Source organism: Leishmania panamensis (genome assembly GCF_000755165.1).
Source record: "Leishmania panamensis strain MHOM/PA/94/PSC-1 chromosome 17 sequence".
Lineage (NCBI taxonomy): Eukaryota > Euglenozoa > Kinetoplastea > Trypanosomatida > Trypanosomatidae > Leishmania > Leishmania panamensis.
This window is the reverse complement of record NC_025862.1, coordinates 590,919-617,274: the sequence shown is the minus strand read 5'-3', so window position 1 is coordinate 617,274 and position 26,356 is coordinate 590,919. Positions and strand designations below refer to the sequence as shown.

General features: G+C 57.2%; 7 protein-coding genes across 7 annotated transcripts, besides 3 other annotated features; all 7 read right to left on the bottom strand.

Annotated features, from left to right (window-relative positions):
- Nucleotides 1-386: 386 nt before the first annotated feature.
- Nucleotides 387-1,847, bottom strand: LPMP_171420 (hypothetical protein; the record flags this gene model as incomplete). Its single annotated transcript, XM_010699531.1, has 1 exon — nucleotides 387-1,847. The coding sequence occupies one exon, from the start codon at nucleotides 1,845-1,847 to the stop codon at nucleotides 387-389; it is 1,461 nt and encodes a 486-aa protein (XP_010697833.1).
- Nucleotides 1,848-2,464: 617 nt separating this feature from the next.
- LPMP_171410 (hypothetical protein) lies at nucleotides 2,465-4,462 on the bottom strand (the record flags this gene model as incomplete). The annotated part of the gene is made up of 1 exon (XM_010699530.1): nucleotides 2,465-4,462. One exon carries the CDS (start codon nucleotides 4,460-4,462, stop codon nucleotides 2,465-2,467), a length of 1,998 nt encoding a protein of 665 aa, XP_010697832.1.
- A 776-nt stretch (nucleotides 4,463-5,238) lies between these two features.
- Nucleotides 5,239-5,752: a repeat region.
- Nucleotides 5,753-6,100: 348 nt separating this feature from the next.
- LPMP_171400 (membrane transporter, putative) lies at nucleotides 6,101-7,549 on the bottom strand (the record flags this gene model as incomplete). Its single annotated transcript, XM_010699529.1, has 1 exon — nucleotides 6,101-7,549. One exon carries the CDS (start codon nucleotides 7,547-7,549, stop codon nucleotides 6,101-6,103), a length of 1,449 nt encoding a protein of 482 aa, XP_010697831.1.
- Nucleotides 7,550-7,855: 306 nt separating this feature from the next.
- Nucleotides 7,856-8,904: a repeat region.
- Nucleotides 8,905-10,845: 1,941 nt separating this feature from the next.
- On the bottom strand, nucleotides 10,846-11,619 carry LPMP_171390 (hypothetical protein; the record flags this gene model as incomplete). Its single annotated transcript, XM_010699528.1, has 1 exon — nucleotides 10,846-11,619. One exon carries the CDS (start codon nucleotides 11,617-11,619, stop codon nucleotides 10,846-10,848), a length of 774 nt encoding a protein of 257 aa, XP_010697830.1.
- Nucleotides 11,620-15,433: 3,814 nt separating this feature from the next.
- On the bottom strand, nucleotides 15,434-16,834 carry LPMP_171380 (zinc-finger protein ZPR1, putative; the record flags this gene model as incomplete). Its single annotated transcript, XM_010699527.1, has 1 exon — nucleotides 15,434-16,834. The coding sequence occupies one exon, from the start codon at nucleotides 16,832-16,834 to the stop codon at nucleotides 15,434-15,436; it is 1,401 nt and encodes a 466-aa protein (XP_010697829.1).
- A 3,305-nt stretch (nucleotides 16,835-20,139) lies between these two features.
- On the bottom strand, nucleotides 20,140-20,943 carry LPMP_171370 (otubain cysteine peptidase, putative; the record flags this gene model as incomplete). The annotated part of the gene is made up of 1 exon (XM_010699526.1): nucleotides 20,140-20,943. The coding sequence occupies one exon, from the start codon at nucleotides 20,941-20,943 to the stop codon at nucleotides 20,140-20,142; it is 804 nt and encodes a 267-aa protein (XP_010697828.1).
- A 1,512-nt stretch (nucleotides 20,944-22,455) lies between these two features.
- Nucleotides 22,456-23,710: a repeat region.
- A 1,291-nt stretch (nucleotides 23,711-25,001) lies between these two features.
- LPMP_171360 (myo-inositol-1(or 4)-monophosphatase 1, putative) lies at nucleotides 25,002-25,838 on the bottom strand (the record flags this gene model as incomplete). Its single annotated transcript, XM_010699525.1, has 1 exon — nucleotides 25,002-25,838. The coding sequence occupies one exon, from the start codon at nucleotides 25,836-25,838 to the stop codon at nucleotides 25,002-25,004; it is 837 nt and encodes a 278-aa protein (XP_010697827.1).
- Between the last annotated feature and the right edge of the window lie 518 nt (nucleotides 25,839-26,356).

Here is a 26,356-nt window from a genome sequence, read left to right as displayed (position 1 = left end):
CAGTGAACAGGCAAGGGCAAAACGGAAGAGGTGGAAGAGCCATCGCCCATCGTGACACCAATACTCACAAACGTAATCATGTGAGAGGGCGCCTCGAACATATCAGTCAAGAAGCAGCGGAAGACGCAGCGGGGCATCGCCTGAGTTGCAAGCGGATGGCGCGCAGGAGCAGCGCGCGTACGGCAAACAACGGTAGTCTCTCTCCAAAGGAAAAAAATGTCCGCCTGTAGAGCATCAACACCTTCGCGTGCGACTGACCAAAAAGCGACCAATGCTGGAACCACTAGGAGAGGTGGCTAAGGGAAGCCTCACGCTTCATGCAAGTGTATGCATGCATAAGGGCTCTATCACATTTCTCTACAGCAACCCAGAAGAACGCCCGAAGCTTAGTCGCCCATGCCGTAAAGCAAAACGTCGCGCACCTTTTTAAGCCGGGCGAGGGACTCGGTGTACATCTCCGTGGTCAGCTCTTGCTGTTGCGCTGTTGCGTTGGCGCCGCACACCCAGTACTGTTCGAGGCTGCCAATAACGCGTGACAGTACTTCGCCTTGGTGCAACGTCACCTCCGCCGGCAGTACGGGTGCATCTTTCGGGTCCATAAGCCGCGGCGCCTTCGCGTGGCGAGAGAGAGGTGAGTCACAGTTACTCATGGCAGCTGCGTACAGCATGTCGTCGACATGATCGGTGGGAGGGTACTTCATTAGCACCTGGAGTGCACCTCCAGCGTCGATGACCAACTCGTCGCGCACATGTCGGAGCATCTGCGCAGCGAAGTACAGAGCGATGCTGTTGTCCAGTACAAATGGGGCTTTCTGCTCCTCCACAATAACGTAGCGCTCGCAGAACACCGCGGTCCAGACCCGTAACGATTGTTCCAGCGGAAACTCCCGCAAAAAGAGGAGGCGCAGCCAGCGCACGAGATACACGACGCTTTGAATGCCGTACACGGCGTCTAGCAAGTGCTGCAGACCCGGATCCACGCGTGTGAGCAGGTCTTGCTGCACCCGTTCGCACGCCAACAGCACCCCACTCTGACTCCGTTGATCACGGAGGTAGTACCACTTGGCGAGGAATATGCCGCCGTCTTCATCGCTCATGATCCGCCGAAAGAGGACATACACTGCAGCTGGCAGATCAGCGTAGACGAGCTCAAACAAGTCAAAGAAAGCGGCCGAGCGCAGCGCCGGGTGCTCTCGCCCGAAACGTTCGCCCACGGCCTTGTCACGATGACAAGCATAGTAGAGGAACGCCACAATCTCATGCAATCCCTGCATGTAGTCCCTGTTCTCCATCAGACTGTACTTGAGCAGAATATCCGCTACTACCTCCTTCGATTCCTGGTCGTGAAAGGGGGGAACATTCCAGCAGAGGCGGCTCATATCCCTCTCCACCGCCTGCCGCACCATGTCCGCCTGATACTGTAGCGCGTAGGAGCTCTCCGAGGTGGGCGCGAGTGGGTTCACTGTCTTCTCAGCTCGACTTGTATCCAGCGCAGTGATCGGAGCAACGGCAGAAGGAGGCGCCGATGAATCTTCGCTGTCAGTACTGGACTCGCCAAATTTGATTGTTTTGCCGGTTTTGCGTGGCATCTCGCGAATCGACTGATCGAGTCGACGAGCTGCGTCCTGCCATTGCTGTCTCCATCGCTTGCAAGCGGCTCGAGAGTCGAGAAGCTGCACGTCGTCATCCGCTGGCAGCGGCAGGGTGCCCAGAAAAAAGTGCCAACGCCAACTGAAGAGAACACCCTCCTCGGCATGTGGTTTAGCAAAATCTAGCGTGTCGCGGAGGAGCTGCGCTGTTAAGGTTCGCTTCTGGTGCTGCAATACGAAGAAAGATAAATCATTCATTGTCCAGGAGTTCGGCGCAACACAAACGACAAAAACACCTGTTGGAGTGAGCGTGTACGCGAGGTGTATCGTCCTGCTCTCATTCCAGCGTTACGCTGCCTCGTCTTTTGTCGCGGAACGCTGCAGCGGGGCGGCTGTGACGTCATCACCTCATCGAGGGAATGCGATACAATCGAGAAGACAAGAGAAACAGAAAAGAAGGGTAGGCACAAAGAAGGGAGGAGAGAGCCGATGAGGTCACACACGGCAGTGGTGTGCCGGTCAGCAACAAGAACGCGCACGCGCGCTGCCACATGCACATCCGAGGCGCTTTTAAAGGCGGGCTCGAGATCAGGGCAAGTATGTGTGCACGAGGCGGCCTTTGCTGATGAGCAAGGCGCACTTCCCCTTCTCCACCCGGTTTCCGTTTCACCATCGCCCCTATCTCTTCGACTACGAATGTGTATTCGCCTGTGGTTGTCATTGGTATCTCTTCGCGTTGGTTGCGGCCGACGCCCCTTACAGGCGCGCTCAAACTGCCCAGTGCGCTGCTATGCACAGACACATGTACATTCGCATAGCGCTTCATGCCGAGCCTCCTCGCTGCCCCCTCTCTCCATGTTTCCGCTTCCTCTTTTCTACGAGGTAGGGGGCAAAATACCTCCGTCATTGCTCTCGCCGGGGAACGTGTAGAGAAAGGCGTTGGAGCTAGGGATGGGCAGCGCACCTTTGAGAACCAGAAGGCCGTCTTCGCGGCGACGGAACACGTTGTGCTCTCCATCGCTGTCATGTGGAGGCGATGCCGCCGACATTCCAGTGAAAGAGAGGTGCAGGCCGCCTACTTTGAAGTACGCCAAACGAGACACATCATCTCGGTACCTTTGAAGCAGCAGCTGACCATAGTGTTCACCAACCGTGAGGCATGTTAGTCGATCACGTGCGCACGGATTGGCACTGCTCTCAGCGAGATTCATGTTGTACTTACGGTACGCAAAACCACGAAGCACGTCGTCGTAGCGCACTCCCAGGTTCTCATCGAGGGGAAGGCGCAGAGAGGAAAGAAACGCAATGACGCCGGGTTTGCTGGCCGTCTCGCTGGTAATGCCATCTGTGTGGCGCGTTGAGAAACGCGGGAGTACGGTCAAAACTGTGTCGAAGTGACATGCACACAGGTCGGCGCCAACGCCCATCTGCCAGACACGTCGTGCCTCTATAAAGAACTGAATGACATCGATGAGGAGGGGCACGGAGAAGGTGGCCACGATCGTTGCGAAGTGGAGGTGGCCTACAATGAGGCTCGCAATGACGATGAAGGAGACGAAGAAAGTCACGGCGCTGTACGTGTGTCCGCACGGGGCTGAGGCATTCCCGTGACATGCGGCCCCGTCATAGCATGCGTGCAGGACGAGGTGCCATTGATCAAAGGTGCCGCAATCCACCAGCATAAGCAGCGGCCCAATGACGGTGCTGAAATCGCGCTTTTCGCTCAGGTAGACGCCGTCAGTAGCAATGTCGCCAAGAAGCAGCGTGTCCACCACTGCGTACGTGAAGAGGATCAGAAGAGCAATTGCACCAGAGCTAAGCAACATTCGCATGTGGTGTATTGCAGGCAGCAGCGCCAGGCCCGTGCTGACGCCCTTCATTAGCGTCACAAAGACCACCACTCCCGTGAAGCGCAGCAATGGCGACGCTACGCTAACGACCATGAAAGCGAAGAGTATCACATCAGCCATATACGGCGCCCGAGTCAGGTACCGTACACCGTAGGCCACAACTCCTAGCATCACTTCCGCCCCGCTCAACGCTTCCGCGACGCAGTCCACCACCAGAATCATGCCCTTCTGCCACAGCGAGTCGCCAGCGTGAGTGGAGGCTAGATATCCGTGCGTAATCACGAGCATGGTTTGCACAAAAAAAAACTGAAGGAGGGGGTGGGCCAGTGGGCCGGTTGGTCCGAGAGGATGCGGTGGCATAGTCGACTTGCAGCAGCGCGTAACGGTGGAAGGAAACACTGTAGCTGCGTCATGTAGCCGATTCACTTGCGCGAGAGAACAAACCGGGTCTGCTGTAGTGTGCAGGGTGCCGTAGTCAGAGACTCGATCATGGTGCGACGAAGCTCCGACACCAGTACTGCCTCGATTGTACGGACATCGAGGAAGCGGATAAGCAGTAGGACGGCAATGAAAAGGATGACGTAGCAACCAGGGTGGCTCTAGAACGTTATTGTACTGGCGATCGCCATCGCATCGTTCATGTAATCTCTCCAGTGGCTCACCGTCATCATGGCACACACCGACAAGAGTGCCGGCCCAAAAAGCATCATAGCGGGAAGCTGCCTGCCACCACGTCTCCTTTCGCAGAGCGCTCGTCGAGCCGGTGTAGCCCATCACAGTGGCGTTGTAGTCACCAGAGGGCAGACGCCAATTGTTCACAGCGGCGTCGCTGCAGCGGAATAGCCCACCGGCGACAACCTCTGCTACCATGCGCCGCCAAAAGAGCGCGAGGCAGGCCACTTGTAGGGCATAGAGAGTCGCATAGGCGTCACTGCTTGTGTCATGGCAGGGCTGTAATGTCAGTGCTATCGCAGTGCTGAGGCACACCAGCAGAAACCAGCTAATCTGCACCGGGTGACTCATGGCAAGCAGATAACAACCGCGGCGTAGGGGATTCGCAGGTTTTAGACAGAAGAGGACAGCGCCATCCGTGCGTGTGCGTGGGGTGGGCCTCGGGGTCCATCTCTCAAACGTACCAGTACGAAGGGTGGTCAGAAGAAGGAAACTCCAGAAGGCAATGCCGGTGATGGTGGGTGTCACCATTCAGGAGGGGGGAGGAGGGAAGAGAGGGCGTCAAAGGGCTGTGGGCGCTTGATCGCCCCTCCGGCGAAAACCCATGCAGAAGGAGAGGATGAGCGGCACACGCGATTCCCTGTTCTACTACGATGAATACATCACTCAACACAGAGGAAGGCAGCAAGAGGAGAACAAAGATGGATGAACAGTTGAACTGATGAGCGCAATGAAACAGCGAACGCGAGTACGTGGGTATCGCGGTGCTAGTCACTGCGTGCTTCGAAAAGTGGAGACGCAGAAGAACCCACAACCTTCGCGAACACTGGCAACGAAGGCACGCGAGTGTGCGTAAAAGAGCGCACAAAAAACGCTTTGGAAGGAGCATAAGCGATGCAGTACTGAGCAGGTCACTCTTGGCTTCCTTCGCATCCCCTCTACTTCACGGAGAACCGTGCACCACACTAGCCTCTTCTGTTGCTTGACAACACTCCTTTTCGCTATCAGTCATAACGTGATGCTATACGATCTATCTTTTCACCTTCGGAGTGTAATCGAGTAAAAACTGCACCCAGCAAGATAAAGGAAACGAGAAGCAAGTAGGACCGATTATTATTAGATATATAATGAGCTCAGCGCCACTCTACCTCGGCCTGCCACAGGCCCATCGTCCGGTGAGAAACAGCGGTGGATAAGTCGCACAGGAGTGCGCCGACTCAGGGGCCTGAGCACGACTCCCGCCTCAAAGATTACCCACCACCGCCTCGCAGGTCGTCTCCCAGCAGCTGCCGCCGGGCCGGCCGCCGCCTGGGGCGACCCTCCGGGAGGAGGAGCTCATGGCACCATATCAGAGGGCAGTAAGGACCGGGCGAGATACGCTTGAGTCACGCTGACATTCTGCCCATCACGTGGATGGTACAAACACGTTCACTGTAGAAGATCGCCCCAACACCATGCCATCCAGCACCACACCTCCGACATCAGTAGCGACACAACATTGCAGCTTTTCTGCGTCACGGGCACGTGGCCCAGTCACCACAAGAAGCGGCCTGGTATTGGCAGGGGTAGGGGGGCTTTATGGCTTCCCACGCGCAGAGTGGGGCCACTAGACACCGAACACCGCGCACTGAGGTGTCACTCCACCCCTTACTCATCAGAGAGGGCAACAAGGAAGCGGTAATAAAAAGAAAAGCAGCAGCAGCAGCATGGCATAGTTAGACCCGTAGGTGGGGGGGGGAGGGGGAGGAAGGGGGGGAGGAGGCACATGGGACGCACATGGGACAGCCAACCAAAACAAAACACGTTGGGAAGGGCGACGCACATTGTGGCTCGCGCTGCTCAACTAAAATCAACACTGTGAACGACGGCACGGGGGAGGCTCGAAAAAGGAAGTTCGAGCTCGCATGGTACCCTCGGGAATGGAGAGGGTGTTCGTTTCTTTGGCAGGCCCATTGGCAACCTTCCGCATGCGCTCCAGTTCGCGGCGCCTCAAAGGCCATCGTCCTGGGCCTTCCGGTGGAGCCTTTCCTTAACAAAAAACAGTAGCACAGCGCTAAGCGTGGACACGACGGATGTGATGAGGAAAACGTTGAAGCTCCTATCCACGGTTGGTGTGTCGCCAAGAGTGAAAGAGAAGACAATCATGCCAACAAAGGAAAAGAAGCACATCGAAGCGAGAGTGATGGTAGATGAGACGGTCTCCGGGCAGGGGTACGCCAGCTCTACCGCCAGCTCCATCACCACTGGTATAATTGGCAGCACCAGGAACGCGAGAAGTGGGACAATGATGTACAGAAAAATCGTGAGCGCATCCGAGTTACTTGCCGTCTTCGTTACAATAGTCACCACAAGTAACAGCGCTACCGACACCGCGACGAGAGCCAGGGTTGTGTACCTGTAGTAGTGGGTTCGATCCACAAAGCAGCCAACAAGTGCGCAGTTTGCGGAGCCGCTTAGAATGCCGGAAAAAGCGAGAATGCCCGACTTGGCTTCGTTAATGCCGAAGGGTTCTAAGGCCTGAGCCAGTACAGCGACGAGAGCCGTAGGGAAGCCCGTAATCAGACCGAAAGTGATGGTAAGAAGAACGAAATTAAAGTCCTGAAACTGAAACTTCAGGAACTTGAGCAGCGGCATCTTGTAGTGTTCGGTAGACGTAAATGACGGACGATACTTGGGTTTCTCACGGGCAAGAGCGATCATGAGAAGCAGCACCAACAGGGAAAAGCCAAAGTGAAACCCCATCGACGCTGCCCACTGCCTCCGTGTGTTGTGGTCGGGCAAAAAAATAACATGCGGTGAGTAGAACATGCCGACTGCCATGCCAGCAAACCCCATCAACGACGCCAATGCCGTAGCTATCGTTCGCTCCTTCGGGGGGAACCAAATGCCGGCGATGAGAGGGGGCAGACTCAGGAAGAGAATCTGTCCTCCCGCCACGAACAGCTGGGCAGCGACGAGGAAAGCGTACTTGGGGACCCAGACAGCAATGAACTTCAGTACCGATCCGAAGGCATTCAGTCCAGCGCCGATGATCATGCCATAGCGCAGACCTACCTTATTGTACAAATAACAGCCGGGCACGACACCCACTACGTAGATGATCGGGATTAAAAGGCTGAGGAGATTCACCTCCAGAGCATTAACACCGAAATAAGCTTCCGTCTCGCGAATAATCGAGGCAAAAGCGACGTACTGCACTTGGTTGATGAAGCCAAAGGCAGCAAACAGCGCCACAATAACGAAGCGAAACGGAGTCACTTTGATGACAGAATCCGAGTCGCTGGACTCCTTGGAGTTCTTCGCGAGATTGATGGGGTCGGGAAGATTGGTGCTGCAGTACTTCTGCGTGTCCTGCTCCAAGGGGGCCGAAGGCAACGAAGACTCAAGTGGGCACTCCGGCTGCCTCTCTCGCTCTTGTAGAGTCGGGAACTCGAGCATGGATATTCAGAAAAGCTTCGCCGTCAATGTCAAGCGGAATGCATGATCCTTAATGGCGACAAACCGACATGCGCGTTGGAATGTGTGTGTGTGTGTGTGCCTGTTCGAAATACAAGAGAAGGATAGAAGTGGTGGTGCAATGAAGTAAAACCTCCGCGTTAGGTAGGAAAGGGAAGAGAGCACAGGAACGAAGTGCCTGAGCGCTCCGCAGCATGTTAACTGTATGGCTTGTGAGAAGAGCGGCCTCCGGCGAGAGGGGGTGGCCAATGTGCAAGTTGCTACACGAGACTAAGGGAAACGCTTTTTTCTCACGTGTCTCACCCACAGAACAACCGCGTCAACGCGGGTAGGCATACAGCCACAGCGCACCCGCATGGCTTTGCTGCACCACAGTTTTGTCCTGGTCGTCCAGCGTGTACCGTCCAATCAGGCCACGCGCCGCACGGGCTCCTCCTGTCCTCCCCGTCCCTTTCTCGGGGGCGTACGGCACGATCAGGGCCAGAGAGGTCTGGGTGGGCTGTGTGCCTTGATCCAAGCGCGCGGCGGCCCAGGGCTCTGCTCGAGGGCAGTGGCGATGGCGTCTGTCATGAGGGTAGTAGGAGGTGTTTCAGGTGCAAGCCGGATCACCTCAAGCAGGGAGCCGGGCAGCTGCAGGTGAGAAACCTGAGACCATGTGCTCTGCCTGTATACCATACTTCTCCCTCCGTCACTTCAAGCCTCGGCGCTCCATAATATGGGGTGGGGACTTATCACACTGCACTATGAAGGACCCGATGGTGCGATTCGGAGTGCCCTCGTCATGCATCCGGCCTCTGCGCCTCATCGCCCTATCCGGTCGCATGCGGGAAATGCCGCACGTGCCGCACTCCAGGCTTCATTGATGCGTATTTACAGGCGCCTTTTCCGTCCTCTGCTCTTGCATGGATGTGATACGCAATGTCAGCTGTGCTTTAACACTGCGTCCGCACCGTGCTCGAATTGGGGGGAGGGGGGGCTTAGGACCTGCTTTAGGATAGCATTCCTATCTGGGGGAGGGGAGGACTCGCTATCTGCATCCTGAACGTCCGTCGATGTCACCTATGGGGGCGTGTTTGAATGGCTTGCCCGCATGTGCCGCGACAGGTGGGTGTTGCCATGCATCTGTGGTGACACGGACACTACGCCCTCAACTGAACCCGCACGTCCATGACAACAGTTCGTGCGTCAACTGCTCGGGGAAGCGTCGACACGATTGCAGTGAGGTCGCTCAAATGTCGGCGTGACCGTGACTCTTGTCAACGAAGCGTCGGCGCAAAGACTTCCGCCGACACCAAGATCCTGTAACTCCATCTGAGGGCAGGATGCAAGCTCTCGGCTCACTCGCAACGGGCGAGCCAAAGGCCACTAAGATGCCAGCCACAGTGAGGTGGCCCGCATCCTCTGGAACGTCGATGGGTTGAAGAGAAAAGAGTATTAGCAGAGGAACGAAGTGTGCGCAAGTGAGCCGAGATAGGAAGGGCAGCGGGGCGATGTTTGAGGTGGCAACTTTAAGAAGCCCAAACAGCACAAAGCGATCACCCACCATAGCAGCAAACATGATGACCTACTTGTTTTCTTGTTTTTACTGGACTACTCCGTCACTGCAGGGAGAGGGGGAGGGGAGCACAACCCACTAGCCGCAATGAACAGCAGTAAGTCACGCTTCGCATGTTTCTAGGTGTCCGTACCGATGGACAAGACTGAGGTAGCGAAGAATTTGCAGCCAAAAACAAAACAAAGGCAAAGCGGCCTAAATGACTGTACAGCGGGTGGCAGTGACAAGCTGAAGGTGGCCCTGGCATGCGCCGCATCACGCACTGAGGCGCTTCTGTAGCAGCGGTAAAGCACAGTAAAGGATGAACGGACAGAAGAAACGCTAGGACTCCTTCGGCCACTCGCACACAGTGTCGCAGTGCTCATGCAACGCCTCCTGCACATTGCAGGAATGCGCGTGTGATAGATAGGCGGTACGCATGCGTGAAAGCCATATTTCTGTTCGAGCAAGAGACAGAACAGCCGCACCGTCTGCAAGTCGTCTGTCAGTGTGCAAGGCAGAGATGATGTGCGTTCCCCTCTTTGGGGTGGAAGCCGTTGGCGGAAACGTTTGCGCTGCTATACGGTTCGCAGCCGGGCTCACAGCGTGCCTCCCTTTGGGCCGAGGGCAGGTGTACAGATGTTTCGGGAAGGACATATGTCGGAACTTGGAGCGCCACTCCTCCATCTCCACGGCGTCGGCCTTCTGCTTCACCTTTGCCGTGTCTTCCTGCTGTTGCTGCTGACACTTCGCGTGGCCAAAGAGGCGAGTAAACACGTCCGACTCGGCGGCCCAGGGCATCAGTGCAGCATCGAAGGTGTGGTTTACGTGAGGCACAAATGTGCACTGCGCCTCCTCCTCTTGTAGACGTGCTGCCACTGCGTCAAAAGCGCAGGAGCTCAGGGATGTTGGACAGCGGCGCGAGAGCCTAGCGAAGACATCATCTCGCCGCCTCAGTGTCTCAGTCGTGCCTTGTCGATTGGCGCGCATTCGTCAAGAAGACGTTAATATTAAGGATGAGGTGAGCGGCTGAGCCAAAACTGCAGGTCTGTGCCTCTGCGTCTGTGCGAATATGCGTGAGTGACGTTAGTCGAATTCGTGAGTTTAGAAGAGACAGAGTAACGACAGCAAAGAAGAGAGCGTCATGCATCGTGCACTCTCAGCCCTCTCACATAGCGCTTCTGTCGACGCGACGTGGAAGAAAACCGTGGACGGCGACTTCCATCGTCTACAAGTTCATCTGTGCTGCACTCTCTTGCCCCTTTCATCGACCTCACCGTGACTGGGTGTTGACCCGTTCAGTTTTCTCCCTTCCGCATGCTGTGTAGGTGCGTAAGTATGCCTAAAAAAGCATCGCTACTGCCCCACCCCCACAGCCACCATGTCTTTCCCCCTCCGCTGCTTGAATAGATGCTCTACAAAAGGAGGGCTAAGGGGAGCGGGGAAACGTCTTTCAACAGAGAAGTCCTCAAAGCCTACGCAGAACAATTCGAGACCCCTCTCTTTCTCCCTCAGTCCTCCGCTCTCGAGTACTCAAAGCCCACGCACGAGTGCAAGCAGAAATGGCCTGAAGAGAAGAGGCGACACAATAGATCGGCCTCACTCCCTCCACGGGGAGGGGGGAGACAACACAAGGGTAAGGCAGCAAAGCAGAACAAAGAACAACAGTGTCCTTCTCCACAGCCCCCCGGGGACAGCAGCCATGGCACATGGCCAGTAGCCATTGCAGCACGGCGCGCATTACTCAGTCTTCGTAGTCAATCTCCTCACAGGCACTGTCGTGATCAATAGACATGTCGTGGTCGTCCATGACAGTTCGCTGAGAGACAGCAGGGGTCACCGCAGTGCGCTGCGCTGGGTGAATGCCAAGCGCACTTTCCTCTTTCTCCAGCGCCTTTAAGCTCTCCCGCAGCTGATCTTGGCAGCCCAGCAGCTCGCGCTCGCGGGACTCGAGCTTGCGGTCCCACTCGGCTACAGTGTCGCGCTTGCGCAGAAGTGACTTGCGCCGCTCCTCCATCTCTCGGTTGAGGGAGCGCATCTCACTCAGCGCTTTTTGCAAGTCCTGCTCCTCGAGGAACTTCTGCCGCTCACGGGAGGCGAGTAGAGCCTCTTGCTTGCCCAGCGCCTCCTGCCGTGCCATCACGCTTAGCAGCGCGGCATCCTCTCTGTCTTTCTCTCGCTGAAGCTCCTCAAGGCGCTTGTCGATCTCCGCCTCTTGCGCCGCGAGGGACGGTTGTGCGTGCTGCACCGCCTGAGAGACCTTCCGCTCATTTGATACAAAATTAGCCGCCTGCCTCCGTGCCGCACTGATCTGTGCACGACACTCCTGATGTTGAATCTCCAAGCACCGCCGCTCGTCCGCGATATTTTCCTGCATCTCATCGAGTACCGCCACGCGCTTGCGAATGTATCCCTCTTGGCGTAGGTAGTACGCCTCGAGCTCTTTCTGCAGTTGCACCCCATCTTGAAGCAGCTGCTGATACAGCTCTGCGATTCCTTTGTTCTCTGTTGCCGCCATCCCCGCCACCTTTACAGACGCAATCACTAACTTTGCCTTGTCCGCTCGTATTTGTTGGGGTGGGTATAGGGGAAAGAAGCGCACTGCGGGGAATGTTGATGGGTTCTGCGGCAGCTTGGGGGAGAAAGGGAGGAAAGGAGGAGGAGAAGACTGCACCAGAGTCATAGCGGCAGGAATAGAGCGTGGCTGCTCTACAAGTGTGTAGATGTTTGGCTGTGCTGCGTTTGTGTCTGGACGAGGGCGCGGAGCCACCCGTCCGTTCAGCTTCCTGCCCCACCTCCCCCGTGTCGGTAGGGGTACCCACTTTGGGTTTGGTATGGGGAGTCAAGGCTGGACCCGTCTGCGACGCTTTCGCTGGATTTCATGTGACAGGCTCGTGGGTAACGCATGGCAGGTGGGTCATGCAGCTACATGTTGACTACATGTCTGTGTGAGTAGCCCACTCGAAAAGCAGCGAGGACAGAAGTCGTATACACATGAAGGTGAGCCGGAACGCCAGCAAAGAAAGAGGATGAAAGGGTCTCAGCTGCGCAGCGCACCGATCGGCGCTGCGCTGCATTCGTACAGTCGGTGGGGTCGTGGTCCCGACGCGTGCCTGTAGCGGTGGCGCGCTTTGTCGCCCAGCTCACGCACGCGACACCCCACCCGTCCAACGTCGCGTCAGTGCAGAGGCTGTACACTGTGCTGGCCGTCGCCATCGGCGTGATACGCCCCGCGGTGTATTCACTGTGGCCACACTAAGACCGCTCGCCCAGCTCATGCCGGTGTACGCGCGGAGAGCGCGGCCAGCGATGCACCATGCAGCAAACAGCTGCGACTCACTGGAGAGTAGCCGCCCTCCCCACCCCCATGAGAGGCCTCTTAAATCGATAAACCGGAATCATCACGACTCGGGCCGTGAACCACAGTCGCCGCAAGACACCCGCGAGCTGGCCCACTGTGTCGGGCTTCGAGCCCATTCCGCGCACAGCTTCCTCATCGCATTTTCTCCAAGACAGAGAGCGTCTGCCTTACGGTCGTAAGCGACCCCTGCAAGCGTGTACTTGGGGGAGGTGGAGGCAACGCCGGTTTTGGTCTTGGTTGAGAGTGCCGCTGAGTCGGCCCGCCGCCTGAACCGCCGGCTCGATTGACTGTCTCACCGCTCGGCATAGGCCTGCAGACTGCACGCCATTCATCTGCACATTAACTTGCACGCTCGTGGCAGGTCGCGCGGCGTAGGAGGGAGGGAGAGGGAGGCAGCCAATGCTGCTCTCACCGCTCGCACCACTTCAGGGCCGGCTCGTCATCCCATTGGCATAACTCTCAGCTGATCAGCCATCCGGCCAGCGAGGCAGGACACGGAGAGGGGCCACAGCTCGAGAGCCGTGGGCACCTGGAAAACGGACGTTTTTAGGCTCGCCACCCCACCGGCGTCGCACAGCGCGTTCTGCCACGGCGAACAGCCCAGTAAGGCGCCCGTCTTGTATCCTCAGCGGCGACCTACGTGTTCGTCGCTCGTGAACACAAGATGAATCGTCCTCCTGATCTGTCCACCTGTCTTCCTCACCACGGAGATGGCGGAGCCGACCACGCAACTGTGTGAATAGCAGCATCCTGTGATGCCCGCCCTCTCGAGGGCTGCGGCGTCTTCCTCTGGCATGGCAGCGGGGCTCTGTGAGGCGGGCGGGCCGCGCAGGCAGGTACAGAGCAACTCCCACAGTCCCCCTCCTTATCCTGCGGCCTCGCTCCAACCGCAGCGCCGCACGCACAGCCGCAACACCCAGGGGTCGCTGTACAGCGGGCATGGAGCCGTGCTGGTAGGGGCTCGTCTTCTGAGGCCGCAGTCCACTCCTCGTCTCTTACAGAAGCGGTACGCCAACGAGCCGGTCCCCAGACGACGTGCCACCCGCAGCTGCACCTCGGACATGGCGGACCGCTGGGTCGCCGAGTGGCACAAACTGCGGGGAGTGCATGCCGAGCAGCGGTACCGCGTGCAGCAGCGGACTTGCCCCTGGCAGAACCTCCGGGGGGTGGAGGGCCACTCCTCTCCGCACACCCTGCACTGAGTACGTGCGCCGTGCTAGACACTCTCTCATTCTGAGGGGTTGGGCATGGAAACAGCTTCTTGTCCCGCTTTTCCCTCTTCCAGTGGCCTCGGTGCGTACGGCATCGAAGGATTGAAGCTAGGAGCCGTTCGCCGCCAAAGACGCCGCGGTTGCTTGCACCGCAGTCTGCTGTGCGCCTATCCGCTCGACCTTCGATGCCAGCTGGAGAATGAACTGGCACAGGTTGTGTCCGTCGTGCTGCGACAGCTTGCTTGGATTCAGCAGGTTGAACGCGGAAGACGCCTTTCGGAAGAGCACCTATCATTCATTCTCTCTGTGTGTGTGTGGAGGGGGGGTCATTTCGCGATGGGGCTTCCAAAAGGCAGCATAATTCATATGCTTCCAGGCATGCCGCAACTTGTCCCAAGCCAGCATCCGCTTCTTCGCCTGGCAGTGGGCGTGATCCGCCTCCATGAATCTGCTGAGAACGGTCTCTCAGCAGATGCTGTGGACCGGGTCCCCGAGGCGATAGATATACACCTCGGACGCCTGCACCCTCTCCCTTCGCAATGCGATGACTGCGTCGCCCGCAGTCAAAATCGACACATGCGTGGGACGCCCGCCTGTTCCTCAGTCTTCAGAGCCTCGGAGACACGATCGGTAGCCGGTGCGATGGCTGTTGGGCTCAGCGAACGCGAGGCTCTGTCATACATGAGAGGCCCATGCACGACTGGCCTTCCAGCATCAGCCCATCAGAGCGCCTGTTCAAAACAGCAGTCGCGCTGGCGCCGTCCGCTGCTGCCTCGGCCATCACGGCATTTCTACACCGGGGGAACTCACCGCTTTCGCTCATGTGTTCGCGTGAGACAAGAGCAGAGAAAAAAGGAGCACTGCGGCCTCAACGCAGTGAGTTGGCCGTGAAAAGCAGCTGGAATGGAGGAGCGGGAGAGACCACTGTGGGTGCTCGTTACGACCGCCAGCGAGTAAAGGTGTCAGAAGATAGTGAGTAATTCCTCATCGTGGTGTCGCTCATGCAGAGGAAGCGACGTTTTGAGAGTCACTGAGAAGACACGAGAGAAGAGGAGACGTCACTTAAAACTGCACACATGCAGCATGGTGGGGAGCGGAGGATACCAGAGGGTAGTCCTCCTACATGGTAGGACTCATAGGGTGAGTGAGTTCCCTACTTCTGTGCCTGCGTCGCCTTCTCTCGTGAAGAGCGAGGGGAAGGCGGGAGAGGCTGGCAGCGAATGGGCGACGAGCACTCAGCGGCGTTGGCGGCACCTTTAGTGCCTCTCCATCGGAGAATAAGCACATACGCAACATCGCAGTGCTGCATCACTCATGCGCTCCGCGTAACACCATCTCTTCTCTTCGCTGGTTATCGCTGCTGGTGAAGCTCAGCGGCGCTTAATCGGCGTCTTAGAAGGCAAGTCCATGTCCGTCCGCATATGTGTGTGAGAGGAGAAAGCGCACGTCTCAAGAGGAACGCTGGTACTCGCATGTCTTAACTAGATTAAACTATAAGAGCTAAGGTGAGGGAAACGCAAAATCAAAAGGAGAGAGAGCAACAGCAGTCACAGCAACTACCATTCACGACGCATTTTTCGCCATGTCGTGGCGTTTACGCAACTACCCCCTACGCACCGGCGTCCATACAACTCCCCCCTCCCGTTAAGAAGCCTCCGCTGAGCACGCACTGTCATAGCCTCACTGATGCCGGTATGGCATTCGGGCTCTCATTCCCTGTTCTCCCGCTCCGGATCCTCCACCTCCGCAACGTCAGCATGCTACTCGTTACGGCACATAGCCGAAATACCCAGCTCCTCGTCTTGCTCCTCGGTACGGATGTACTCCTCGCTCTCCAGCTTGGGGTCCGCGTCATCCGGTGGAGGCAGGTGGGCGCGGGGGTTCTGAATGTACACATTTCCAAGGGGGTCATCGAGGATGAAGGTGAACTCCATCTTGAGCGCCAGTAGCTCGTCTAGCTCCTTCACAAACTGAAGCAGTGTCTTCGAGTTGTCGTCAGCCGAGTCCCCAACGGCGAAGGCGGCCTGCGGCAGGCTGTTGAGCTGGTCGCGCACCTGAGAGATGGTACCCTCGACAGAGGAAAAAAAGCCGCCCAAGGTACCAGGCGACAGCTCGAGGTGCACCTCAGGGATTATCAGCGTGGCCGTCTCGGACTTGAGCACGTCACGCTTGAGATCATCCTCCGACTTGACGTGCAGGGTAAGCCGAAGCCCCTTTGCGTTGATTTCGCCGCCCGTCTTGATCTCGTTGCTCTTGTAACCGCAGTAGTCACACTTGAACGCCATAATAATCGTTTGCTTGAAGTACGGAATGTCGCACTCGTGCATCATGAGATAGCCCGCCTTGCGGCAGGCGGGGCAGTCGCACGGAATCTGCGTCACATCGCTGAACTGGCCCTCCGCCACATCCCTCTCCTCCTCCTGCGTGCGCTCCGTATTGTAGTCGATGGGGATGCCGAGCAGCTGGCGGTCAATGTCGGTACGCTCAGTTTCGTACTTGGTAAGCTGCTGGTCGAGAGTTGGGTGGTAGTAGTCGTGGAGCGGTTCAATGTAGCTATTGCCTGCCGGGTCGTCGAGAGTGAGGGTGAAAGGCACATCACCGCTACGAAAGGACTCCAACTTCACGCAAAACGCCTCGATCTTCTCGCACACCTCCGGGTGCTGAATCTTGCGCAGCGGCTGCTGAAGCTGAAGGCCGTAGTATGTCTGCTCCAAGATGCCCTCGACAGTCGTCAAGCTGCCTTTCTGCGACTCAGGTGGGATCTCCAGCTCTAACTCCGGGACCGTAACAGTGGCGAATTCCGACTTGACCACCTGCCGGTCGAGGTCCTTCTTGCTCTTCACCTGCAGTTCGTAGCGAACCTTCCTCGGGCCAAAGGTGCCCCCAAACGTGACCTCGTTATTGCTCTCGTCGCAGTGCGGGCAGTTGAAGCTGCTGACAATGATCTCCTTAAAGTGGGGAATCTTCGTGATCATGAGGCGCGTCGTGCCAGTCTCCTGACACTTGGGGCACATGGACTCGATAACGTTCATCTCGCCTAGGTCTGTCTTGATGTAGTTCGCGTGCTCCCCCTCCCCATTGGAGTCATTATCGCTGCCCTCCTGCGCTGCAGCCGGCCCCTCAGCAGTCACAGATTTTTCATCGTGATCCCTCTCTGACATGGTACGCAGGTGGCAACTGGGTGTGCGTATTGGTGAGTTGGTATAGGGCGGAAGGCGCGTGTGAGCTGGCTTGGTGGATGAAGCACAGTGGGTTTGCTGTGAGAGTGCGGGTATGCCGCACAAGTCCCTCTCCCCGCATCAAGCAAAGAAGCGGCAGAGACAGAAGAGAGAAGTGAACGCGATCGAGCACCGATATGCGAAGGGATCGTTGCTGTACTGCTGAAGTCCTCGTTCACAGAAAAGGCACTGGGAGAACAACAGGGAGAGGCGCGGGTCAACACACCGTTGGGTTAACCCAACAGTGCTGAGCTCGTGAGTGTTCGTGGGTGGACTTGTCCAGCACCCATCAAAGTGGGACTCCGGTATGCAATATGCGTACGCAACTTTCTTGCGAAGGAGTGATGCGGGGATATACGCACCTTTGTGACGCTTTGCGTGATCCCCTCCTTCCTCGCGTACTGCTGCGGTGTGCCGCGAGAGAGAGAGGGGGAGGGGACGAACATGCAATAGGCAGAGCCAGAGATAAAGAGAGAGAGAGAGAGAGAGACAGGGTGGCACGCAGTCGTGATAGCCCAACCATCACCCACGATACACAGAAAGAGCGCGTAAAGCAAAAGATCAAGATGTGTAGCTCATGTAACGTGGTGACTACGATAAACAGGAAGAAGGGAGAAGAATACTTGAGTGGTACCACGCGAATGCCTCCACCACCAACACAGCCACCACCCCTCTTCCTTTCAACCGAACAGAGTGCTGCTCCGCATACCGCGATGTGGCATGGCGTAGCCACAAGGAGGAGAAGTAAAGACAGCGAAAGAAGTCCCCTCAAAGCGAAAAAAAAGCTCCGCGAGCATTTTCGCACCACGGCGCGCTCATCACGCGCCTATGCTGAAGGGCCTCACATGCTCCCTTGCTCACCTCCCTGGGTTATTTTCCAACTTGTAGTCTGGGAAACGGGGATGTGCGCGTTGTGTCCTTGTGCGGCCTGTTCGTGTAGCACATCACCTCTTTTTTCAGTGCATCTGCACTGCAGGCATCTTTTGTGAGTACAAACGAGCAAGGGAGCGGCTCGGCGCATCCCAGCACAGCACACGCAGACGCAAGCCAACAAGACGAAGCCAAAACGCACAAACAGTGCCAACTACGCTGCAGGAGACGCTTTTTCTGGCTAGCCTCCATCATCTTTGCCCTCCAGTCCAGCTGCGACCCAACGAGGCCGCTGCCGCCTTTCGCTCCACCACCACCGCAGCCTCGACGTGTCAGACTCACGTCGAGCGGGTCCACTGAAACTCAACTGCGTTGATCTCGTTCTGGATAAAGCCACACTTTGCATACGCCTCCTTGGCGATAGCGTCTTCGAGCGAATCCCGGAGGCCCTTCAGGTGCTCCTTCACCTCTGATGCCATGACTTCCTCTGGATGCACTGGGGGCAACGAAGCGGCCAAGTGATCGGGCGGCAGCGGCGCACTTTCAAGGGCCATGCCGCTAGTCGAGGATGCCAGTGCGCTTCTGCGATACTTCTCTGTGGCGGGCACGACATCATTCGGCCCATAAGTGCGGTACAACTCGCTTTGCAGTGCGCCCACCACGCCGTGCACAGCGACCAGCTCTGCGTCACCAAAGAGGACATGCGCCGCTGCTTAGTTCTCGTCCTGTGCGTGGGCATGAATGGCCCGTTGTGTGGATGGAAGCACTTCACGTGCTTCTTGCGATGTGCCAGAGCGTTGGAAGTTTCCGCACAAGTGCCACCATGACTGTAAGAACCCTCAGCAGAGTACCCTGACTTTCCCACAGTTCACGTCGGTGTCGTCCCACGAGCTCGTCCTCGCCATTCCCTAACGAATGGGCTGCAGAAATACCGACATCCTCCATGACGAGTTGGGAGGCGATTGGCACTTCCATACTGGGCGTCACCTCGCACTTTCGACCAGCATTAGAAGGGATGAAGACGCTTTGTTGTATTCCCTCTCTCCTGCGACACTGCAGCAAAACATAAAAGTTTCCGACTCGCTTGGTGGCCCCGCTGAACGGCAGCCGCCTTCAACCAACGAGACGGCTGCCCTTTCGCCCGCCTGACTAACGGAGAGAATCACCCGTTCGGACCCGTAGTGGTGCATGAGCTCCCCAAACAGCATCGCTTCGCTACCGCCGTAGACGTCTACGAAGGCGTCGACGCGTGTTGGCCTCATCGGGTTGCCGTGTCAGTAAAAGCGCTCGAGTCGCTGGCGCGACGCTGCGTCGTCCCTCGTGGCTACAGCAACATGCAGTCACGGCGGAGATCGCGATGTGGCGCTGCCTTGATGCGGGGCAAAAGCATCGCCGGCCCTAGTGCTTTCGGTTGCAGGCGAACATGAAGGCTCGGTGAGTTGGTGAGTGCGGCGCCTGAGGTTTGTCAACATCCATTCCCTCGAAGAGCGGGACCGAGTGGGGTCCTCTCTCGTCGACGCTGGCTGCCGTCGCGGCGGTGCCACAGTGGCGGACGGTAATGCGCTCAGTGACACATGGGAAAGTAGAACAAGCACACCGAACTCCCCTCAGTGTGTGTGTGGGGGGGGGGGGGGTACCTCCATGCATGTGCCCATACGCGCAGGGAGGCGCCTCGGCGCAATCTCGTGATGACGTCCGTGTCTGCAAGAGAAAGGGAAAGAGAGAGGGGGGAGGGGAAGAGGTGGTGGTGCACATATGCTCGCTGAGGGAGGGAGGCGGGGGGTGACATGATGACGGAGACGTTACAGCTGAAAGTGCTATACTTTTCACCACTCTCTCACACAGTGATGTACGTTGGCCTTCAAGCACACATAAATGTGAGGTATGTGTGGAAAGAGGAAGACAGCGCAGAGCATCAGCAGGTGCAATCGGTCAGTCGCGATCAGAGGCACCGATACGCTTGACTTGATTGGGGCTTATCTCCTGGTCTCCCCCTTCGTGTTTTATGCCACTTCTCTGTCCTCTCAGGCCATGCACAGACAGAAAGAGAGTCCTGTGCTTGGAGCACCGTCCAGTGAGTTGCTCGCATCACTTGCACACATCGAGACGGGCGCCAACCACAGAGTCAATACGGCAACAAGAACGCATAACGCAGAATAGTTGTGCACTCAGCACCCAGTGCTCACACGCATATACACCGAAAAACTTATTCGTGCTTAATAACTACGAGCTGCACAGTGAACACAATGCACGTGGCGCAGTGCGGGTCCGCCTTGATGCATGCTGGCACGAAAAGAAAGCGTGTGAACGGCCCTCACCCTCTTCCCCACTGACTACCTGCATCCGTACATACCTGCTTCGTCTGCTTGTCATCTGCATCACCGCCTGAGAAGGTTGTAGTGGCCGGGCATATAAAGCAGCTCCACCACAAGTTGGTCTCCATCGCTCTTCGCCTCGTCGTTGAAGGTGTGCTCGGTGACGTTGTTGCCTGCATTTCGGTCCAGTGCGTAGACCTTGATGCAAACGTTGAATGCCTTTGCAAACACAGCCAGCTGAACATTGTCGCTCTCGTGATCCACCAGCTCCACCTCGGCGTTGCAGTAGTCGCGCACCGTGCCGTAGCCCAACCCCTCGACAAACGGCTCGTACTCCGCCTCGTGCTCCTGCAGATAAGCGGAGCTCAAGTAGCGTAGCGCCGCCACAACGTACGCGCCATCGCTGGAGGTAAAGAGCTCATAGATTTGCGCAACATCTTTGATCGTCTTGTCCGCCACGCCGTTGAAGATCTCCGCCAAAGCATCGGTGAAATCGAACACAAAGGAACCGAACAACCTGGAGAGGCTCTTCCCTCGAGATTTCAGCAGCGACACATATTCGGCTGCCCTTTCTGGGCGCTCGACGATCAGCTCGCACAGGCGGAAGCCGGCGCAGCGGTAGAAGCAGTTGCCATCGCGGCGTGAGTAGCGTATGCTATTGAAGTCGTACTGCTTCGTAGAGACCGCTGAGGCCCCAAAGAGCGACAGTGTTTGGGCGAGATAGGCCTCATCGTGCTCCATTTCCTTCACAATCTTCGACCCTTTGTCGAGCGGCAATGAGAGCGACAGCAACGGGGACTGCGCCACCTCCTTCCGGATCGCCTCGAGCTGTGCTTCGCTCGCGCTAATCATCACTGTCTCACTCATTATTAACGAACTGGAGCAAAAAACAAGGGTTAGAAGGGCAGCTGTGCAGCGATACTGCAGTGACCAGAAGAGCGCGCGTAAGGTGGCGGGGGTGGGATGAGGAGGGAAATTGCGAGCAAAGGTGTTTACAGCAAACTTATCTGGCGTGTAACCGAGTAGCGTCCCTGCGGGGCGGTGAAACAGTCGGTGGTGCACTTCTATCAAACAATGTGAGGAGAGTTGGGAGAGAAGAACGGAAAAGTGGCAAAGAGACAGGCACCACGTGCACAGGCCGCAGGTGGGGACACAGATGGTACGGGCACACCGAAGAGATGCAGTGCAGCTCAGCTCGCCACCTCACCCCCCCCCCCAGTGTGCATGCTCCCTCACTGAAGTACTCAAATCACTTCCGCTCCATGATTCCCACGTTGGAGGAGTAGACGTGATGTGTGCGAACTGCCATGGGCACCATCACACCATAGGAAGCAACCACGCAGCACCAGCGACATGAGCGCCAGGAGAGAGGAGATATATTGAAAACAGCAGTCATTCGCTGGACTTTTGCTGCCGCATAAACATCTGCAAGCGTTCGTGTGTTGTTTGACCGTCGGCCAAGCGCTCACCAAGATGTCTGCCAGCCCGCTGTCACAGTTGTCCCTCCAGTTGTTGACGCCACACAAAGTACACAAAACAACGAGAAGCCACTAGCGTGCCAGCCGGTGCTGGAGTACACCGTTCCCTCCCCCACCCTTCAGTGGGAAATCCTACTGTCGGTAAGACGGAGGAATTACAAGCAAAACACAGATGCACACACACACACACACACCTACGCACACAAGATGGAGTCTTCAATCATGAAGTGGGGAGGAAAGGGGTCTCCCCATCCATGGCGGCGTGATTGCACCACACCAAGGAAAGAGAGGCATCATGAGAACAATGAAGCGAACACTGTGGATGTGCCGAAGAGGGGAGAGAAGAGTGAGGGTGATGAAGGCTCGAGAGAGAAGCATATGTTGTGTTCCTTCGACGTTGGCAGTACTTCACTTGTCCTCCAATGGCTGCTGTCGCTGCCCAGTCTCCTGGGAGCTTCGGGAAGCTCAACTGTCACATCTATCTCCTACTCACCAAAGACAGTCATACAGCATGACCAACAGGAAAGGAGGCGAGGCTACACCAGTGCACTGCATGACACATAACGACAGAGAGCGCAGGGCGGAAACCCATAAAGAAAACGCGGGAGAGAAAACTGAAGCAGCAACGCTATCGTCGCAACCAGCACCGCAGACTTGCCTTCATGATCCAAAGCCCACCGCCCGGGCGCACTCCGCTCCGCGCACCACCACCCTCTCCGGGGACGAGAAGTACACCACAAAGCGAAAGGGGGTGGTAAAAGCAGCGAAGGACTCCATTCACTTGGCACACATCGTCCTCCTCCGGCTCGTCAACGAAGTGGGACAGCAGAGAGAGAGAGAGAAGCATACCTGAAGCGGCCATGAAAACGCATAAAGCGCTTCAAGAGGAACTGGAGAAACTTCTCACGTGTCTCACCCACAGAACAACCGCGTCAACGCGGGTAGGCATACAGCCACAGCGCACCCGCATGGCTTTGCTGCACCACAGTTTTGTCCTGGTCGTCCAGCGTGTACCGTCCAATCAGGCCACGCGCCGCACGGGCTCCTCCTGTCCTCCCCGTCCCTTTCTCGGGGGCGTACGGCACGATCAGGGCCAGAGAGGTCTGGGTGGGCTGTGTGCCTTGATCCAAGCGCGCGGCGGCCCAGGGCTCTGCTCGAGGGCAGTGGCGATGGCGTCTGTCGTGTAGGCAATAAGGGATGTCGCGCTGTGGTCTGAGAGGGATCACCAAGTCTGTAAGCCATGCAGCTAGCGCTGGCACCTTTGACACTGCCCATTTTACAACGATGCCCGGCTTCGTTGTCGTGCTCTGACTTACAGTGCCCACGACGAAGCAGAAATGAGAAGTGCACGCAACAGTCCAGTAGTGCCAGGATGCATGCCTGAATACGTCGTCACATGCCACCTTTCACTCTGACAGGGCCCGTGTCGAGCGCCATGGGGAGGGAGAGCAAGTCGAGAGTGACAGTCGCGCGTGTTTTTTTCTGTGCCTCAGCTGATGGAGTTGTCTTTGCAGTAGCTCCAGCCCCAGATCCATTGCTTCACACCCAGCACGATAGCTGCAAGCAAAGGGGGTCCACAGCCTCCTGCGGCTGCTCCTGACTTTATGTTTGTCCGTGTCGCACGGCCTGTCCACAGAGGGTAAGGGAACTTTGCAAAACGGTAGAGGCGTTGCATGTCTGCCGCTTGCTGGGCTTCTACTGGGGAGTCCTCCCGAAGCCTGCTAGAGCGTGACACGTTGAGGTGCACGCGACCGCTGCGCATGAGGGAAGGGTGCACTTGCAGTGCTCTGAAGGGATCGATGTCCGCATGAGAGCAGCCAAAGCGTTGGCACGACACTGCCATCTGGTGTGTACACCACCGGCAACGAAAGCGCAAGTTGGCCTCCTCGCGTAGGTGCAACGAGGCACAGGTAGATGTGACGCAGCAGCACTCTAGCGTCGAGGAGCAGGAGATCGACCTCTTCGAGCGGGTCTTTTTTTGCCTGACATATTGCGATACCCAGAATAACTGCAGCTGCCTTGACGTGAAAGTGCTCAAGGGGGCCCTCTTACACGTTTTCCAAGCACCGTCCCACCACGCGGGGGCACAACAGAGCAGCTTTACTGCAATCTTTGCCATGTAGTATGAGCGGAGAGAAGCCTTTGACAGATCCCATACTGGGGAGGAACAGAGAGCAAGACGATGCGCGTCTATAATGCCAGCAGCGGTGCCAGTGAGGCAGGCAAACAAGTACGCGTACCTAGCACGCCAGAGTTTCTGGCCTCCGCTCTTATTGTGTGCACATGACTCCCTCCCTACTCACCCTGTACTGCGTTGACCGCACCATCTTACCCTCAGGTGCGCAGCGGGGCCACTTGCGACTCGAAAGCAGAAGACTGGGTGGAGAGGGAAAAGGGGTGCTACAAGGCAAAGTACACTGGGGAAGGAGGACAGAAGTTGGGTGGAACAAATCGAGGGTGCAGCTGGTCAGCCTATGGGCCCTTTGGTGTCAGCCGTTACTCTCGTCCTGCTTCCTATCTCTGTGCGCGTGCAATAGCATGGCAGCAAAGGTCACGATCACGAGAAGGAGATCGGTTGCTCTACGCGGGTGACACGTGAGTGCCCAAAGTGTGCAAGAGGAGATGGACGGATGGAAGAGATTAACGCGAGCTGAAAGCCAGGAAGGAGGAAGCTAGCAGCTCTCATAGGAAATGAGCATGGCCAAGATGAGAATCGGCACCCACCATCCTCGCTACCCCATGCCAGGCCCCCATCCATGGAGCTCGACAGTGGTTACACAGGCCCTTTGGCACCGCAAACCCCACCTCCTGTTGTCATTGAGAGCTGACAACACCAACGCGACGCCAAGGCTCGTCCTGCGCCAGAGAGTACGTGTGGGGTTAGTGTGGCTTGGGTCAACGACGCCACGCAAAGCCGCTTGAGGGCAGCGTGAGATGAGAAAAGAAGCAAAGGCTGACCCGTAGTGAACGCACCGCTTCAGTCTTTCGTGAATCTGCAGAAACTCTGCTGATTCATCGTCCTGACAACGCACCTCTCTCTTTATCCTTCGTGTACGGAGGAGAAGAGAAGAGGCGAGTGCAGGAACCTGGTCAACGGTCCTGCTACCTGCTGTACAAGTGACAACAGCCACAACGACACCACAGCGGGAGCAGAGACACACATGCAATGTAGAGATGACGGTCTGACGTACTTTTCCTTCACCACCACCACCCCATCACTCGCTCGTCGTTTTCCTCCATCCTCCCCAGCGCATAACTTACCAGAGACAGAGAGAGAAGAGACTGCAACAGTGGGCGAAGCCGAGAATAAGGGGGGAGGGAGAAACAGAAAGAAGGGAGGCGCGTATCGCACACAACTGCGCCTACGGCTGATGCTCACGTCTCCCAACCACACGCTTGGCTGTGAGCTCGGGCTCCTCAAGATGGCGTGCTCAGCACAGAGCGGCATTAGTTCTGCTTAAGACTCAGTTCGACGCCTTGTTTGGCAATATCCAGAGAGCAGCCGCAACAGACGCCACGGCGGGTGAGGTCGAAGGTATCGGCGCTTTCGGCGTCAAGCACAACGCCGCCTGCCTCACGCACCATAATCACCCCTGCCGCCACATCCCACGGGTTCACGCCCACTCCCCAGCACAGCTCCGCTCGCCCGGCCGCGACAAGGCACATATCCAGCGCTGCCGACCCACTGCACCGCAATCCCTGTACGGGGAGCTTTGCCAGCGCCACCTGCATTGCTGTCACACTCTTCACGGCAGCATCGCTACGGCTGCAGCCTTGGTGGAGCAGCACAACGCTTTCTTTCAGCGATGTTGCCAACGAGACGTGAATGCGCTGGCCGTTGCTGAAGGCGCCACGGTTCTTGACGGCGGTGAAGACTTCCTGCAGGCGTGGGGCACACACGACACTCAGTACCGGCTCCTTGCGAAGGGCTAATGCGATGGAGATGCAGCAGTCAAAGAGACCGTGCGCAAAACTAATGGTCCCATCAATCGGGCCGACGATCCACGTGGGGCCGTCACCGAGCACCGCCTCTCGATGCATCTCCCCGCTCAGAATAGCATATGATGGAGTGCCTGCGCGCAGGATATTCAGCACCTCCTCCCTGCACTGTTTTTCGCACGGCGTCACGAGATCTGCCGCGTTGGTCTTCGTCTGCACTTCGAGGGTGCCGCTTGTCCTCTCGTCAACTGCGCTGTTCATTATGAAGGCTGCCGCGTTTGCGGTGTGGATGGCGAGGCCAAGAGCATCATCCAGCTCGTCTTCCGTGAGGGAGAACTGCGTCATTGGGGTCGCCATGAAGCAGCAGAGGGGTTAGGGTAAAGAATGGTACCTTCGTAAGATGATCTCCACGGGAGAGAGGCGGCGGGCATATCCTGCTGAGGGTGGCTGTGGCAGCGTAGCCGGCAATACACTGGTAGAAGAAGGAGAGGACAGAGTAGAGGAAACAATGGAAAGGGTGCGGACGCATGCCCGGCACTGAGGCGTGTGTGGGCGCATGCGTCAGGGCTGCAAAGGTAGCGCGTCGCGTTGCAGGCTGCGTGGCAGGGTCACGTCAGCGTGCATCGAGCAACGACAAGCAGTGTGCCTGCTTTTCTGGGTTGTCCTCGCCAATAGCACCGGTGGCGCAGTAAAACGAGGAGACACACGGTAGTCGTGAACCACCCCCAAGTGGGTACTCTTCCCGGAGGAAAGGAGGGAGGGGGACGGTACGCGAGGGACAAGAAGGGGTCCCATGTTCCACCTGTTACACCTCATCACGCCCCTGCGGAGCCGGGCCGTCGCTTGGCACTTTCTTTTCTCCT